The sequence below is a fragment of the Gasterosteus aculeatus genome, chromosome 2 (genome assembly GCF_964276395.1).
Source record: "Gasterosteus aculeatus chromosome 2, fGasAcu3.hap1.1, whole genome shotgun sequence".
Lineage (NCBI taxonomy): Eukaryota > Metazoa > Chordata > Actinopteri > Perciformes > Gasterosteidae > Gasterosteus > Gasterosteus aculeatus.
In genome coordinates, this window is record NC_135689.1 from 16,451,827 (window position 1) to 16,468,935 (window position 17,109).

The 17,109-nt window shown below is 42.4% G+C and overlaps 2 protein-coding genes and 2 long non-coding RNA genes across 4 annotated transcripts; all 4 read left to right on the top strand.

Moving 5' to 3' along the window:
• Nucleotides 1-558: 558 nt before the first annotated feature.
• On the top strand, nt 559-5,904 carry LOC144383401 (uncharacterized). Its single transcript, XM_078080650.1, has 2 exons — nt 559-2,760; nt 3,340-5,904. Exon 2 carries the CDS (start codon nt 4,122-4,124, stop codon nt 5,007-5,009), a length of 888 nt encoding a protein of 295 aa, XP_077936776.1. The 5' UTR covers nt 559-2,760; nt 3,340-4,121; the 3' UTR covers nt 5,010-5,904.
• A 679-nt stretch (nt 5,905-6,583) lies between these two features.
• Nucleotides 6,584-8,020, top strand: LOC144383395 (uncharacterized). Its single transcript, XR_013450743.1, has 3 exons — nt 6,584-6,715; nt 7,033-7,209; nt 7,492-8,020. It is a non-coding gene; the product is annotated as an uncharacterized LOC144383395 (long non-coding RNA).
• A 2,217-nt stretch (nt 8,021-10,237) lies between these two features.
• Nucleotides 10,238-13,710, top strand: LOC144383397 (uncharacterized). The gene is made up of 2 exons (XM_078080636.1): nt 10,238-10,783; nt 11,363-13,710. The coding sequence occupies exon 2, from the start codon at nt 12,145-12,147 to the stop codon at nt 13,030-13,032; it is 888 nt and encodes a 295-aa protein (XP_077936762.1). The 5' UTR covers nt 10,238-10,783; nt 11,363-12,144; the 3' UTR covers nt 13,033-13,710.
• Nucleotides 13,711-14,760: 1,050 nt separating this feature from the next.
• Nucleotides 14,761-16,043, top strand: LOC144389369 (uncharacterized). The gene is made up of 2 exons (XR_013453364.1): nt 14,761-15,232; nt 15,515-16,043. It is a non-coding gene; the product is annotated as an uncharacterized LOC144389369 (long non-coding RNA).
• The last annotated feature ends 1,066 nt before the right edge of the window (nt 16,044-17,109 follow it).

A 17,109-nucleotide genomic window follows, 5' to 3' on the forward strand; every position in this document is an offset into this window, starting at 1 on the left:
ATTTCCGTGATGTCAATAATACAGCTATACCCCTGTTTGGTTACCAAATCACACAACTGACCAAATCCTAACACTGATCTTTAAAAACAAATCTTGAGTCTTCTGTCTGATCTGTTCTGTGCAAATGGCAGATTATGTAAACAGTCACAGAATGGCATATTACTAACCAAATAATTAGCTCATAGCATCAAGTAAAAACATCTCAGCCTACAGCATGAGAATATGAGGCTCAGCTGGGTGATTAAGTTCATTGCCATTTTTGTAATATCAACTCAACAGTATCTACTCAAATTCACGTTTACAGTCTTTGATTACCCTGTTATCACGAAGGACACCTTTTATAATGAGGAAGCAAAAAGAACTGCAGTAGCAATAAAAAAAAGTCTAGAGAGCCTAAGAACAGAGTCCAGTAAATACAAATGTTGTCTGTCTATTTTTTTATCTAAGTCTCACAATACCAATTTAAACCAAAGAGGTGTTTGAAATATGAGTGTGATGCTGAAGGCTTGCCCTACTTCATTAGGTAATTTGGAAACAGATGTAATAATTGAACTAGCATTGGCACTGTCTTTTCCCCAAAATATTTAAAATAAAATAATAATATATTTGTTTTGATTAAACATAAGCTGTTATGGGTAGCAGGAATCAATATCAAAATGAAATAAATAAATACATTTGATATTATATTCAATAAAACTTTAATTTCAGACTGAAGGTCCAGATAGTAAAAACAGTAAAAAAAAAAAAAAAGATAAAGAAGAAGAAGATATCGATTTTCATGCAATAAATTACCAATAAAAACGTTAAAATGATAACTGGTGTACGGGAGAACGGGCCATGACATGCATTTACATAGTTATCATTGCAGAACCTAAGCAGACTTTATATTATTTACTCTTTTATACTCAGTGCTGTAGTGGTAAAATTAGAGGTGGGTAAACTCTGAATTTTTTTTGATCATACAGACCTCGACGCAATGCGAAGCAACGCAACACAAAGCGTCGCGACTCTGTAAGGATGTTTTTTTCACATTGAGAACTGACTTGTTTTCTAATCTACGCGTCACCAGGCGTTTTTCTTGTCCTTTTACCGTGCACAACCGGCGAACACAGAGCGGGCGACCCGACGGTCCTCACCTCTTTCTCCGCCTCCCACCTCTTTGGTCACTTAATTGTGATCTTTTCAATATTTCAACCAGATTGTTAGTATTTTACACATTTTTACATTTTAAACACTATTGCCAAACCACTTATATATATTAATGATCAATGCTCTTTGGTCCTTATTATTGAAGATGGTTCCACAGTTATGGGAAATAGGAGATGGACTTGTAGCTCTTGGGACTTGGGATCATGCCAGTCTGCACTGATCAATGAACCCTCAGCGGTGCATTAAATGAAGACAGCAGCTAATTTCAGGTATAGATGGATGATTGCCTCTTCTGTATCTGGCTTTCAAAGCCCTCTCGCTGGACCAAGGAGGAGGGCAGCTTGACCTGGGGAGTTCACATAAGGTCTTCTACTTCAGAAGAAAAAAACAGAACATTAGAGGGAATGAGCCCATGCAAGTAAACAGCACCTAACAGGACACCCTGACCTTAGCACTGTGAACCAATGTTATTACTAAATACTTGAATGAATGGACGATATTGAGCGACAATACGAAAGAGATTTAAAAGATTGTTGCTTGCACGGTAATGTGGAAACATTTAGTATGCCTGAGAAGACCAATTGTGTATTAAGATGAAGAATAAAATTGAATCAGCCACATTCGACTCATATGAGCATCATGATAATCATTCAATAGGTCTGGAAAGTAACTTCCCCAGTTGTAAAATCGAATTGGGCGTTAGTTTGGGAGTTTTTCTGTTTATAAATTAGCTTTATCTAATCAATTGTTCCTTTATAAATTTTTGTATAATTATAGTTTTTTTTTAACTGGACAGGACAGGATACAGAACATAACCAGATTTTGTTTCTGACTAATTTTCTAAAACATATGTTGATGAGGTTTTTGTGTTCATTTTATAGAAGTTGCTAAAAGAAGGTGTTTCAATGCTTCTTTTGTATCACCAAGACTGACATCTGGAGGATAAAACCATGAGCTGCAAGTGTTTCAGACTTCTTTTCTTTTTGGAATTCTGAGGAATTTGTTTTTTGGAAACACTAATGAACCCCTTGCGTGTCCTTTGCGTGCCTTTTCACACCTCCTTGCGTGCGTCGACCCATTTTTCCAAGCGACGCAAGCCTCCCGCAGCGCACCAGGTTGCGATTGGTCCGCTAACTACGTGCTTTACGGAGTCACACATTTCCGTTTTCATAGCACAATACCGCCATTATTAAAACGAAGAATGTTTACGAGAGAACGGACCAGATTGAAGAACTTTTGTCGGAGGAAATGCGTAAGTATGACCGCTTGTACAAGCCGTCATTGGGGACTATAAGGACGCGCGGATGGCCTCTGATTCATGGAGGGAGATCTCCGCAAACGTCGGTTTGCCGTTCGAGAGGTGTACAAAGTTGTGGAGGTGAATTCTTTAGCTAAAATCCCTAAACCAAAACCCATTCATTCTCTATGGTAGTGCTAAACCACTACGGATGTAATATATCTTTGACCAACGGGGGCGCTGTTGTGCGGACCGAGCGTTTGCCCGGATGTAAAGCGTTTCTCCGGACATTCTCCGTCAGTCTACCCGGGAAAGAGCACCGAAGTGACGGTGCACCGTCGTCGGACCTCGCGCTATGAGGAAGTCACTAAACAGTAAGTCAATGACATATGATATGTAATAATTATTTAGATAAATATGCAGCATGTCTATAAATATAATTTATGTTGGTGTCACGCCACATGTTAGTTTATAGTTGTGTTCACGTGTGTTTGACTGCATTAATTACTAGTTGCATATCACAGATGTTACTCAAATAATAAATGAGGATCTTGTAATAGATTAAACCACCAGAATTGTTTAAAGTCAGTCAAATGTAAACACACGAATGCCTCAATGATTAGGATAATATATGATATATTTGGCATCACGACTAGTTTTAATCTTTCATTAAGGTTTATTTAGGTGCTAAGTCCCTGAGGCCCATGTACTAGGGACTGGCACAGGCATAGAAAAGGCACAATAACAGTGGGTAGACAGGTAAATAATATCAATATTTTTGACCATCATTGGTGACACAAACAGCTCATAGTCACAACTTAGATTACTTTTCATTTTTTTCAGTTTCATTAAAGAAAAGCCCTTCGCATTCAATTTTATTTTGATGACCGTATCCACTGGAGCACACATGGTGGTCTATATGACTGCTGTCACATTGATGGCTTTCCTTTCAGGGATTGCTGTGTTGCACTCAAAGTGGCAGAGTCGTCTGCAGGAGAACATCTGAAATGGGATTCTTGGAGAACAACAGATTGCCAATGTCACGTCTGGTTACCTCCGAAACACATGTGCTTCAAGATCACATTTTAATGCAAACATTAATATCAAGCTAGACTCGTTTCACTGCATGAGGCGGTTCCTCCGTGAGTGTGTGTCGGTAGCATCCCGCCCTGTACAGTTCCTTTGCTCAGTTCCTCTGGACTGGGACAAGCACAACAGCAAGACAGATCACACCCAGGCCCCAAATCCATCTCCTCAAAGTGATCCACTCGCTACCCAGTCGGAGGTTCCTCACTGGCATCATCAAGGTTGTTTTCTCCATACATTTGTTTCACTTTTCCATTTTTTTTACAAGATGTGAAAATATATTTAGGGTGTTATTGTCACGGTGTGGTTCACTTCATGTTATATTTTGTAGTTTTCTGCCACTCGTGTCCCCGGGTAACTTCACTTCCTGCCTTGTCATGTCATCCCCTGTGATCGTCTAATAGTTCCCACCTCTGTCCAATCACCTGCACCTCCCTAGTGTATTTAAGCCATGTGTGTCTGTTGTCGCTTGTCGCGTCATTGTCTTTCGCCACGCTTGTTCTTGTCTTTCGTCTTAGATGTCCGTAGTTTCTTGCCTGTGTGCTTTTGCCCCCGGTTCCTGTGTTTTTTGACCTTTTGACTATTAAAGTCTTTTGTTTCGGAGAAGTCTGCATTTGAGTCCTGCCTTCCACCCGCACCCCCTGACAGAATGACGCGACCAAAGAAGGACTCAGCAGAGTTTTTTCCCCTGGAAGACTTCAGGGGAACCCGTCTGGCAATGGGCGGTCCACGGAGTCTCCAGCGGGCTGCTCGTAATGGGGGAAAGGTCCTCCCGGGGGTTCCAGCTGGGTACCTGTACTACTCCGTCTCCCCATCTGGAGCCCTCAGTAGGCATCTGGGTCACCATCCGCCGCCCACCACATGGTCCCTAGAGGAGGAGGCCATTTCGTGGTCGTCCGGCGGCGATTCTTCCTGGGAGCGGGTGATGGACCTTGCGGTCCGGCTCCAGGCTACCTACGGTCCCCACGCTCGGCCGCCGCGCACAGTGTCCAGCGCGGGGCCGCAGCAACATCCCGACCCTGCTCGGTCGCAGCGCACAACGTCCAGCGCTGGGCCGCAGCAGATCCCCGTCCCGGCCTCCCGACCCAAGCCCATGACCCCCGAGCCGACGCTCCGATCCAGGTCCACGACCCCCGAGCCGACGCTCCGATCCAGGTCCACGACCCCCGAGCCAGAGCCACGATCCATGCCCCCGACCCCCGAGCCAGCGCCACGATCCATGCCCCCGACCCCCGAGCCAGCGCCACGATCCATTCCCCCGACCCCCGAGCCAGCGCCACGATCCATTCCCCCGACCCCCGAGCCAGCGCCACGATCCATGCCCCCGACCCGACCGGTACCGGCCCCACGATCCATGCCCCCGACCCGACCGGTACCGGCCCCACGATCCATGGCCCTGACCCGACCGGTACCGGCCCCACGATCCATGGCCCTGACCCGACCGGTACCGGCCCCACGATCCATGCCCCCGACCGGTACCGGCCCCACGATCCATGCCGCCAAGCTACGGCCCATTTTACCTGGTCGTCTTTTATAATGATTCATTTCAGGAAACATTTATTAGCCAAAATATGTCAAACATACAAGGAATTTGTCTTGGCGATTCGTCTTTAACAACCGTTGTCAAAATAGAACCACTTGCACGTTTCATGATTTGAATTGTGCGGCTTGTCAATGCAGGAAAAAGTAAGACGTCGCAGATTGGGGGTAAATTGCCATTCAAGATGTGAGATATTGAGAAATCGTTGGTAGTTCCGCAGAATGATTTTTGGACTTTCAAAATAAAAGTCGATTCATGTTATGATGTCAACTCTCTCACCCGTTATTCGCCTGTTATTACCGATGCTGTCCCTCCAAAATGTAACGCGCGGACCATTTGCAAACACTTCTATTGGAAAAGTGACGCCAGTCGTGCGTCAGATTTGTAAATAGTTATTATAGGGTGAATTTAGACAAGTTTATCACGAGGAATCCCGTTATGTCGAGCTCATGTTTACGAAATTAAATGCACACCAGTTAGCTAGCAGGCAGCCAACGTCAACAGGCCCGTCGCCAGTAGCGCATAACCTTAACTAGCCAGCTACTTCGGCGTTGCTGTTGAATGGAGCAAATCTTGGTTTGAAAGATACCCGAACAACCGCACATTCAGAGAAATGGACGATGATTTAATTACTTCTATACTTAAACCCGCTGAGCGAGTGCAGGAGTCGGTGCTAACACATTAGCTAGTGGACGTTAGCTAGGTAAAACTAGCATGGTCGACTGTTGCTAAACAACTTCTGTAGCTAATTACGCGATTTTGAAGGGAATGGTTTGCAGAGCTGGCAGAGATATTCACTAAATAACACGTGTATGCGTATGTAGCTGTACTTAAAAGCCCGAGGACTGAAAACGATGATATTAGCCGGTGAGCAGGTGAAATGGTTATATAAACCTGATGTTTGCGCAGCGGTATTATGGCACACCGGAAGTTCGATATAATATCATAAATTATAATAATATATAGCATAACATAACAATATGTTTTGTTATTAAAAATATTATGTATTTTATCAATTCTCTGATAGAAGCAAATGTATCCTTGAAAGATACTGTGTACTTTTCACCTGGTTTAAAAAATAATTTCGTGGGTTAAAAAAGAATCTCTTCATTATAACTACATTATTGAGGGTTAGTTAAATTACTCGTTGGATATTGTTGCTCCTTGTCAGCTACATGTATATAATCAAAGCCACAGAAGGGACCTCGGAACTTTCTTTACAGACTCAAAATGATCAACGAAATATTATGAACCATCTACTACCCCCTGCCGCGTAGGTAATTCATTGTGTAGAAATGCATGTGAATTTGCCAAATAGCAGCATTGCTTTTTTAAATGTATCACAGCCGATTCAGAAGCCTCATACAAAGTTATATTACATTCGACGCAATCACATCTTTGGGAGTATAGTGAAAATCTATACAACACAATGGTATTTCTGCTTTTGAATATTATCGGCACAGGATATGATAAAACCTAAGATAAACAAATCACGCGGAGCATAAAATGCCCTTTATCATTGAGAAAGAGTCATGTGAGAGAAGTTGAAGTGCAACCGTGAATTTATGAGAGGCTGACCTGTGAACACATTAACCCACGACCAAGGTTGTCATTCCAAGCAGCAGCCTCCTTCAGTAACAGTTGTGGCTTTTAAAGGGGGCAGCAGAGCTTCTCGGCAAGTCAAGTGTTTGCGACACATACAGGTGAGCACCATTTACATTTATTTGGAACTGGGGATTTCTTCTTTCAGTGACAACCATCAAATCACTGGTTTTGAGTCTTGTGGTCTGATTTAGCTGTCTACCAATTAAACGCTGTGAATACTTGTCTGACATGATTCATTTACACCTAAATTAATTAGATTAACACTTTTGTACATTTTATTTAATCAAATTATCGACGTGTGCTTATTTTTTATGTCCTTTTTACAACGGTTACCAACATTAAATTCCCTTTAATCTGAATAATCTCGAGACATAATGATACCACATTCTACTCAACATCTCCTTTGTCCCCGTAGACGAGGGGACGTTACAGTGCTTAGTGGACGGCGATTCCAGGCAGTAGAGAAACCTCAGAGGAGGGGAAAGGTTACTTCCCTCATGGAGTCAAACAGTGTCGCTAGCGTGCAATATGATCGGTGGAACGAGGACAACATCAACATGAACGTAGAGCCAACCCAGTCTCCTGCGATGAGGTAAGACAAAGAGGCAGCAACGATCCAACTTTTTCTGATGCTGCAGGAGGACATACGCAGAGACAGTGGGACTAAACTCATGTTTAAGTTTAAAAGAGTAAAAAAAGATTTATTTCAAGTCACAAAATATCACATTTGCTTTTATAGCTGGTAAACTTTTAAACATTTACAGTCGCAATGAAGGGACTATATGGTCATGAAATAATAATAAGAATTACCTCAGTTGACCTAACGCTGTCTGATTAGAGTCTCTCTCTCTCTCTCCCTCTGTTGCACTTACAGGATCTACAACAGAGTGTGTAACGGCCGCATGGGAGTCGTAGTGAAGACCGCAGGAGCTTCGGCTGCGCTGGTCTTTGTTTACATCCTGGGATACCTCACAGGATACTACGTCCACACGTGCTCAGGCTGAAGACCTGTCTGGAGAGAATAGCGCTGAAACTGTTTTGATAAACCAAAAATGTTAAACATGATGAAAAAAATCACAAAAGAGGGGCCATGTAGCACTCATCATCATCAGCATCATCATCTCTGTCTTCTTAGCCTCTTTGTCATCAGAGCACTCAGTTTGTCAGTATCTGGGTCTCCAGAGCAGAGGTCATTTCTTCACAGAGCCTTGCATCATGTCGAAGCCTGACTGCCACCACCAGCATTGGCTTAATATTTTCTCTATGGCTGGCTCACTGCTGCAGGTGTTCCAGCGGGTTGAGCGGTTGAAGTCATTTGATTATGTTGATCTCTAATGGAACATCTTCAATTTTCAGTATCATGGAATGTATTCAAATAAAGTATTTGGTTTCTTTAAGCATTACCAATTTCCGTGATGTCAATAATACAGCTATACCCCTGTTTGGTTACCAAATCACACAACTGACCAAATCCTAACACTGATCTTTAAAAACAAATCTTGAGTCTTCTGTCTGATCTGTTCTGTGCAAATGGCAGATTATGTAAACAGTCACAGAATGGCATATTACTAACCAAATAATTAGCTCATAGCATCAAGTAAAAACATCTCAGCCTACAGCATGAGAATATGAGGCTCAGCTGGGTGATTAAGTTCATTGCCATTTTTGTAATATCAACTCAACAGTATCTACTCAAATTCACGTTTACAGTCTTTGATTACCCTGTTATCACGAAGGACACCTTTTATAATGAGGAAGCAAAAAGAACTGCAGTAGCAATAAAAAAAAGTCTAGAGAGCCTAAGAACAGAGTCCAGTAAATACAAATGTTGTCTGTCTATTTTTTTATCTAAGTCTCACAATACCAATTTAAACCAAAGAGGTGTTTGAAATATGAGTGTGATGCTGAAGGCTTGCCCTACTTCATTAGGTAATTTGGAAACAGATGTAATAATTGAACTAGCATTGGCACTGTCTTTTCCCCAAAATATTTAAAATAAAATAATAATATATTTGTTTTGATTAAACATAAGCTGTTATGGGTAGCAGGAATCAATATCAAAATGAAATAAATAAATACATTTGATATTATATTCAATAAAACTTTAATTTCAGACTGAAGGTCCAGATAGTAAAAACAGTAAAAAAAAAAAAAAAGATAAAGAAGAAGAAGATATCGATTTTCATGCAATAAATTACCAATAAAAACGTTAAAATGATAACTGGTGTACGGGAGAACGGGCCATGACATGCATTTACATAGTTATCATTGCAGAACCTAAGCAGACTTTATATTATTTACTCTTTTATACTCAGTGCTGTAGTGGTAAAATTAGAGGTGGGTAAACTCTGAATTTTTTTTGATCATACAGACCTCGACGCAATGCGAAGCAACGCAACACAAAGCGTCGCGACTCTGTAAGGATGTTTTTTTCACATTGAGAACTGACTTGTTTTCTAATCTACGCGTCACCAGGCGTTTTTCTTGTCCTTTTACCGTGCACAACCGGCGAACACAGAGCGGGCGACCCGACGGTCCTCACCTCTTTCTCCGCCTCCCACCTCTTTGGTCACTTAATTGTGATCTTTTCAATATTTCAACCAGATTGTTAGTATTTTACACATTTTTACATTTTAAACACTATTGCCAAACCACTTATATATATTAATGATCAATGCTCTTTGGTCCTTATTATTGAAGATGGTTCCACAGTTATGGGAAATAGGAGATGGACTTGTAGCTCTTGGGACTTGGGATCATGCCAGTCTGCACTGATCAATGAACCCTCAGCGGTGCATTAAATGAAGACAGCAGCTAATTTCAGGTATAGATGGATGATTGCCTCTTCTGTATCTGGCTTTCAAAGCCCTCTCGCTGGACCAAGGAGGAGGGCAGCTTGACCTGGGGAGTTCACATAAGGTCTTCTACTTCAGAAGAAAAAAACAGAACATTAGAGGGAATGAGCCCATGCAAGTAAACAGCACCTAACAGGACACCCTGACCTTAGCACTGTGAACCAATGTTATTACTAAATACTTGAATGAATGGACGATATTGAGCGACAATACGAAAGAGATTTAAAAGATTGTTGCTTGCACAGTAATGTGGAAACATTTAGTATGCCTGAGAAGACCAATTGTGTATTAAGATGAAGAATAAAATTGAATCAGCCACATTCGACTCATATGAGCATCATGATAATCATTCAATAGGTCTGGAAAGTAACTTCCCCAGTTGTAAAATCGAATTGGGCGTTAGTTTGGGAGTTTTTCTGTTTATAAATTAGCTTTATCTAATCAATTGTTCCTTTATAAATTTTTGTATAATTATAGTTTTTTTTTAACTGGACAGGACAGGATACAGAACATAACCAGATTTTGTTTCTGACTAATTTTCTAAAACATATGTTGATGAGGTTTTTGTGTTCATTTTATAGAAGTTGCTAAAAGAAGGTGTTTCAATGCTTCTTTTGTATCACCAAGACTGACATCTGGAGGATAAAACCATGAGCTGCAAGTGTTTCAGACTTCTTTTCTTTTTGGAATTCTGAGGAATTTGTTTTTTGGAAACACTAATGAACCCCTTGCGTGTCCTTTGCGTGCCTTTTCACACCTCCTTGCGTGCGTCGACCCATTTTTCCAAGCGACGCAAGCCTCCCGCAGCGCACCAGGTTGCGATTGGTCCGCTAACTACGTGCTTTACGGAGTCACACATTTCCGTTTTCATAGCACAATACCGCCATTATTAAAACGAAGAATGTTTACGAGAGAACGGACCAGATTGAAGAACTTTTGTCGGAGGAAATGCGTAAGTATGACCGCTTGTACAAGCCGTCATTGGGGACTATAAGGACGCGCGGATGGCCTCTGATTCATGGAGGGAGATCTCCGCAAACGTCGGTTTGCCGTTCGAGAGGTGTACAAAGTTGTGGAGGTGAATTCTTTAGCTAAAATCCCTAAACCAAAACCCATTCATTCTCTATGGTAGTGCTAAACCACTACGGATGTAATATATCTTTGACCAACGGGGGCGCTGTTGTGCGGACCGAGCGTTTGCCCGGATGTAAAGCGTTTCTCCGGACATTCTCCGTCAGTCTACCCGGGAAAGAGCACCGAAGTGACGGTGCACCGTCGTCGGACCTCGCGCTATGAGGAAGTCACTAAACAGTAAGTCAATGACATATGATATGTAATAATTATTTAGATAAATATGCAGCATGTCTATAAATATAATTTATGTTGGTGTCACGCCACATGTTAGTTTATAGTTGTGTTCACGTGTGTTTGACTGCATTAATTACTAGTTGCATATCACAGATGTTACTCAAATAATAAATGAGGATCTTGTAATAGATTAAACCACCAGAATTGTTTAAAGTCAGTCAAATGTAAACACACGAATGCCTCAATGATTAGGATAATATATGATATATTTGGCATCACGACTAGTTTTAATCTTTCATTAAGGTTTATTTAGGTGCTAAGTCCCTGAGGCCCATGTACTAGGGACTGGCACAGGCATAGAAAAGGCACAATAACAGTGGGTAGACAGGTAAATAATATCAATATTTTTGACCATCATTGGTGACACAAACAGCTCATAGTCACAACTTAGATTACTTTTCATTTTTTTCAGTTTCATTAAAGAAAAGCCCTTCGCATTCAATTTTATTTTGATGACCGTATCCACTGGAGCACACATGGTGGTCTATATGACTGCTGTCACATTGATGGCTTTCCTTTCAGGGATTGCTGTGTTGCACTCAAAGTGGCAGAGTCGTCTGCAGGAGAACATCTGAAATGGGATTCTTGGAGAACAACAGATTGCCAATGTCACGTCTGGTTACCTCCGAAACACATGTGCTTCAAGATCACATTTTAATGCAAACATTAATATCAAGCTAGACTCGTTTCACTGCATGAGGCGGTTCCTCCGTGAGTGTGTGTCGGTAGCATCCCGCCCTGTACAGTTCCTTTGCTCAGTTCCTCTGGACTGGGACAAGCACAACAGCAAGACAGATCACACCCAGGCCCCAAATCCATCTCCTCAAAGTGATCCACTCGCTACCCAGTCGGAGGTTCCTCACTGGCATCATCAAGGTTGTTTTCTCCATACATTTGTTTCACTTTTCCATTTTTTTTACAAGATGTGAAAATATATTTAGGGTGTTATTGTCACGGTGTGGTTCACTTCATGTTATATTTTGTAGTTTTCTGCCACTCGTGTCCCCGGGTAACTTCACTTCCTGCCTTGTCATGTCATCCCCTGTGATCGTCTAATAGTTCCCACCTCTGTCCAATCACCTGCACCTCCCTAGTGTATTTAAGCCATGTGTGTCTGTTGTCGCTTGTCGCGTCATTGTCTTTCGCCACGCTTGTTCTTGTCTTTCGTCTTAGATGTCCGTAGTTTCTTGCCTGTGTGCTTTTGCCCCCGGTTCCTGTGTTTTTTGACCTTTTGACTATTAAAGTCTTTTGTTTCGGAGAAGTCTGCATTTGAGTCCTGCCTTCCACCCGCACCCCCTGACAGAATGACGCGACCAAAGAAGGACTCAGCAGAGTTTTTTCCCCTGGAAGACTTCAGGGGAACCCGTCTGGCAATGGGCGGTCCACGGAGTCTCCAGCGGGCTGCTCGTAATGGGGGAAAGGTCCTCCCGGGGGTTCCAGCTGGGTACCTGTACTACTCCGTCTCCCCATCTGGAGCCCTCAGTAGGCATCTGGGTCACCATCCGCCGCCCACCACATGGTCCCTAGAGGAGGAGGCCATTTCGTGGTCGTCCGGCGGCGATTCTTCCTGGGAGCGGGTGATGGACCTTGCGGTCCGGCTCCAGGCTACCTACGGTCCCCACGCTCGGCCGCCGCGCACAGTGTCCAGCGCGGGGCCGCAGCAACATCCCGACCCTGCTCGGTCGCAGCGCACAACGTCCAGCGCTGGGCCGCAGCAGATCCCCGTCCCGGCCTCCCGACCCAAGCCCATGACCCCCGAGCCGACGCTCCGATCCAGGTCCACGACCCCCGAGCCGACGCTCCGATCCAGGTCCACGACCCCCGAGCCAGAGCCACGATCCATGCCCCCGACCCCCGAGCCAGCGCCACGATCCATGCCCCCGACCCCCGAGCCAGCGCCACGATCCATTCCCCCGACCCCCGAGCCAGCGCCACGATCCATTCCCCCGACCCCCGAGCCAGCGCCACGATCCATGCCCCCGACCCGACCGGTACCGGCCCCACGATCCATGCCCCCGACCCGACCGGTACCGGCCCCACGATCCATGGCCCTGACCCGACCGGTACCGGCCCCACGATCCATGGCCCTGACCCGACCGGTACCGGCCCCACGATCCATGCCCCCGACCGGTACCGGCCCCACGATCCATGCCGCCAAGCTACGGCCCATTTTACCTGGTCGTCTTTTATAATGATTCATTTCAGGAAACATTTATTAGCCAAAATATGTCAAACATACAAGGAATTTGTCTTGGCGATTCGTCTTTAACAACCGTTGTCAAAATAGAACCACTTGCACGTTTCATGATTTGAATTGTGCGGCTTGTCAATGCAGGAAAAAGTAAGACGTCGCAGATTGGGGGTAAATTGCCATTCAAGATGTGAGATATTGAGAAATCGTTGGTAGTTCCGCAGAATGATTTTTGGACTTTCAAAATAAAAGTCGATTCATGTTATGATGTCAACTCTCTCACCCGTTATTCGCCTGTTATTACCGATGCTGTCCCTCCAAAATGTAACGCGCGGACCATTTGCAAACACTTCTATTGGAAAAGTGACGCCAGTCGTGCGTCAGATTTGTAAATAGTTATTATAGGGTGAATTTAGACAAGTTTATCACGAGGAATCCCGTTATGTCGAGCTCATGTTTACGAAATTAAATGCACACCAGTTAGCTAGCAGGCAGCCAACGTCAACAGGCCCGTCGCCAGTAGCGCATAACCTTAACTAGCCAGCTACTTCGGCGTTGCTGTTGAATGGAGCAAATCTTGGTTTGAAAGATACCCGAACAACCGCACATTCAGAGAAATGGACGATGATTTAATTACTTCTATACTTAAACCCGCTGAGCGAGTGCAGGAGTCGGTGCTAACACATTAGCTAGTGGACGTTAGCTAGGTAAAACTAGCATGGTCGACTGTTGCTAAACAACTTCTGTAGCTAATTACGCGATTTTGAAGGGAATGGTTTGCAGAGCTGGCAGAGATATTCACTAAATAACACGTGTATGCGTATGTAGCTGTACTTAAAAGCCCGAGGACTGAAAACGATGATATTAGCCGGTGAGCAGGTGAAATGGTTATATAAACCTGATGTTTGCGCAGCGGTATTATGGCACACCGGAAGTTCGATATAATATCATAAATTATAATAATATATAGCATAACATAACAATATGTTTTGTTATTAAAAATATTATGTATTTTATCAATTCTCTGATAGAAGCAAATGTATCCTTGAAAGATACTGTGTACTTTTCACCTGGTTTAAAAAATAATTTCGTGGGTTAAAAAAGAATCTCTTCATTATAACTACATTATTGAGGGTTAGTTAAATTACTCGTTGGATATTGTTGCTCCTTGTCAGCTACATGTATATAATCAAAGCCACAGAAGGGACCTCGGAACTTTCTTTACAGACTCAAAATGATCAACGAAATATTATGAACCATCTACTACCCCCTGCCGCGTAGGTAATTCATTGTGTAGAAATGCATGTGAATTTGCCAAATAGCAGCATTGCTTTTTTAAATGTATCACAGCCGATTCAGAAGCCTCATACAAAGTTATATTACATTCGACGCAATCACATCTTTGGGAGTATAGTGAAAATCTATACAACACAATGGTATTTTTGCTTTGGAATATTATCGGCACAGGATATGATAAAACCTAAGATAAACAAATCACGCGGAGCATAAAATGCCCTTTATCATTGAGAAAGAGTCATGTGAGAGAAGTTGAAGTGCAACCGTGAATTTATGAGAGGCTGACCTGTGAACACATTAACCCACGACCAAGGTTGTCATTCCAAGCAGCAGCCTCCTTCAGTAACAGTTGTGGCTTTTAAAGGGGGCAGCAGAGCTTCTCGGCAAGTCAAGTGTTTGCGACACATACAGGTGAGCACCATTTACATTTATTTGGAACTGGGGATTTCTTCTTTCAGTGACAACCATCAAATCACTGGTTTTGAGTCTTGTGGTCTGATTTAGCTGTCTACCAATTAAACGCTGTGAATACTTGTCTGACATGATTCATTTACACCTAAATTAATTAGATTAACACTTTTGTACATTTTATTTAATCAAATTATCGACGTGTGCTTATTTTTTATGTCCTTTTTACAACGGTTACCAACATTAAATTCCCTTTAATCTGAATAATTTCGAGACATAATGATACCACATTCTACTCAACATCTCCTTTGTCCCCGTAGACGAGGGGACGTCACAGTGCTTAGTGGACGGCGATTCCAGGCAGCAGAGAAACCTCAGAGGAGGGGAAAGGTTACTTCCCTCATGGAGTCAAACAGTGTCGCTAGCGTGCAATATGATCGGTGGAACGAGGACAACATCAACATGAACGTAGAGCCAACCCAGTCTCCTGCGATGAGGTGAGACAAAGAGGCAGCAACGATCCAACTTTTTCTGATGCTGCAGGAGGACATACGCAGAGACAGTGGGACTAAACTCATGTTTAAGTTTAAAAGAGTAAAAAAAGATTTATTTCAAGTCACAAAATATCACATTTGCTTTTATAGCTGGTAAACTTTTAAACATTTACAGTCGCAATGAAGGGACTATATGGTCATGAAATAATAATAAGAATTACCTCAGTTGACCTAACGCTGTCTGATTAGAGTCTCTCTCTCTCTCTCCCTCTGTTGCACTTACAGGATCTACAACAGAGTGTGTAACGGCCGCATGGGAGTCGTAGTGAAGACCGCAGGAGCTTCGGCTGCGCTGGTCTTTGTTTACATCCTGGGATACCTCACAGGATACTACGTCCACACGTGCTCAGGCTGAAGACCTGTCTGGAGAGAATAGCGCTGAAACTGTTTTGATAAACCAAAAATGTTAAACATTATGAAAAAAATCACAAAAGAGGGGCCGTGTAGCACTCATCATCATCAGCATCATCATCTCTGTCTTCTTAGCCTCTTTGTCATCAGAGCACTCAGTTTGTCAGTATCTGGGTCTCCAGAGCAGAGGTCATTTCTTCACAGAGCCTTGCATCATGTCGAACCCTGACTGCCACCACCAGCATTGGCTTAATATTTTCTCTATGGCTGGCTCACTGCTGCAGGTGTTCCAGCGGGTTGAGCGGTTGAAGTCATTTGATTATGTTGATCTCTAATGAAACATCTTTAATTTTCAGTATCATGGAACGTATTCAAATAAAGTATTTGGTTTCTTTAAGCATTACCAATTTCCGTGATGTCAATAATACAGCTATACCCCTGTTTGGTTACCAAATCACACAACTCACCAAATCCTAACACTGATCTTTAAAAACAAATCTTGAGTCTTCTGTCTGATCTGTTCTGTGCAAATGGCAGATTATGTAAACAGTCACAGAATGGCATATTACTAACCAAATAATTAGCTCATAGCATCAAGTAAAAACATCTCAGCCTACAGCATGAGAATATGAGGCTCAGCTGGGTGATTAAGTTCATTGCCATTTTTGTAATATCAACTCAACAGTATCTACTCAAATTCACTTTTACAGTCTTTGATTACCCTGTTATCACGAAGGACACCTTTTATAATGAGGAAGCAAAAAGAACTGCAGTAGCAATAAAAAAAAGTCTAGAGAGCCTAAGAAGAGAGTCCAGTAAATACAAATGTTGTCTGTCTATTTTTTTATCTAAGTCTCACAATACCAATTTAAACCAAAGAGGTGTTTGAAATATGAGTGTGATGCTGAAGGCTTGCCCTACTTCATTAGGTAATTTGGAAACAGATGTATTAATTGAACTAGCATTGGCACTGTCTTTTCCCCAAAATATTTAAAATAAAATAATAATATATTTGTTTTGATTAAACATAAGCGGTTATGGGTAGCAGGACACAAAATCAAAATGAAATAAATAAATAAATTTGATATTATATTCAATAAAACTTTTATTTCAGACTGAAGGTCCAGATAGTAAAAACAATACAAAAATAAGGATAAAGAAGAAGAAGATATCAATTTTCATGCAATAAATTACCAATAAAAACGTTAAAATGGCAACTGGTGTACGGGAGAACGGGCCATGACATGCATTTACATAGTTATCATTGCAGAACCTAAGCAGACTTTGTATTATTTACTCTTTTATACTCAGTGCTGTAGTGGTAAAATTAGAGGTGGGTAAACTCTGAATTTTGTGATCATACAGACCTCGACGCGATGCAACGCAACGCAACACAAAGCGTTGCGACTCTGTAAGGCTGTCCTGGCTATATTGCATTATGTTATCAGTAAAAGTCATATACAATCAAT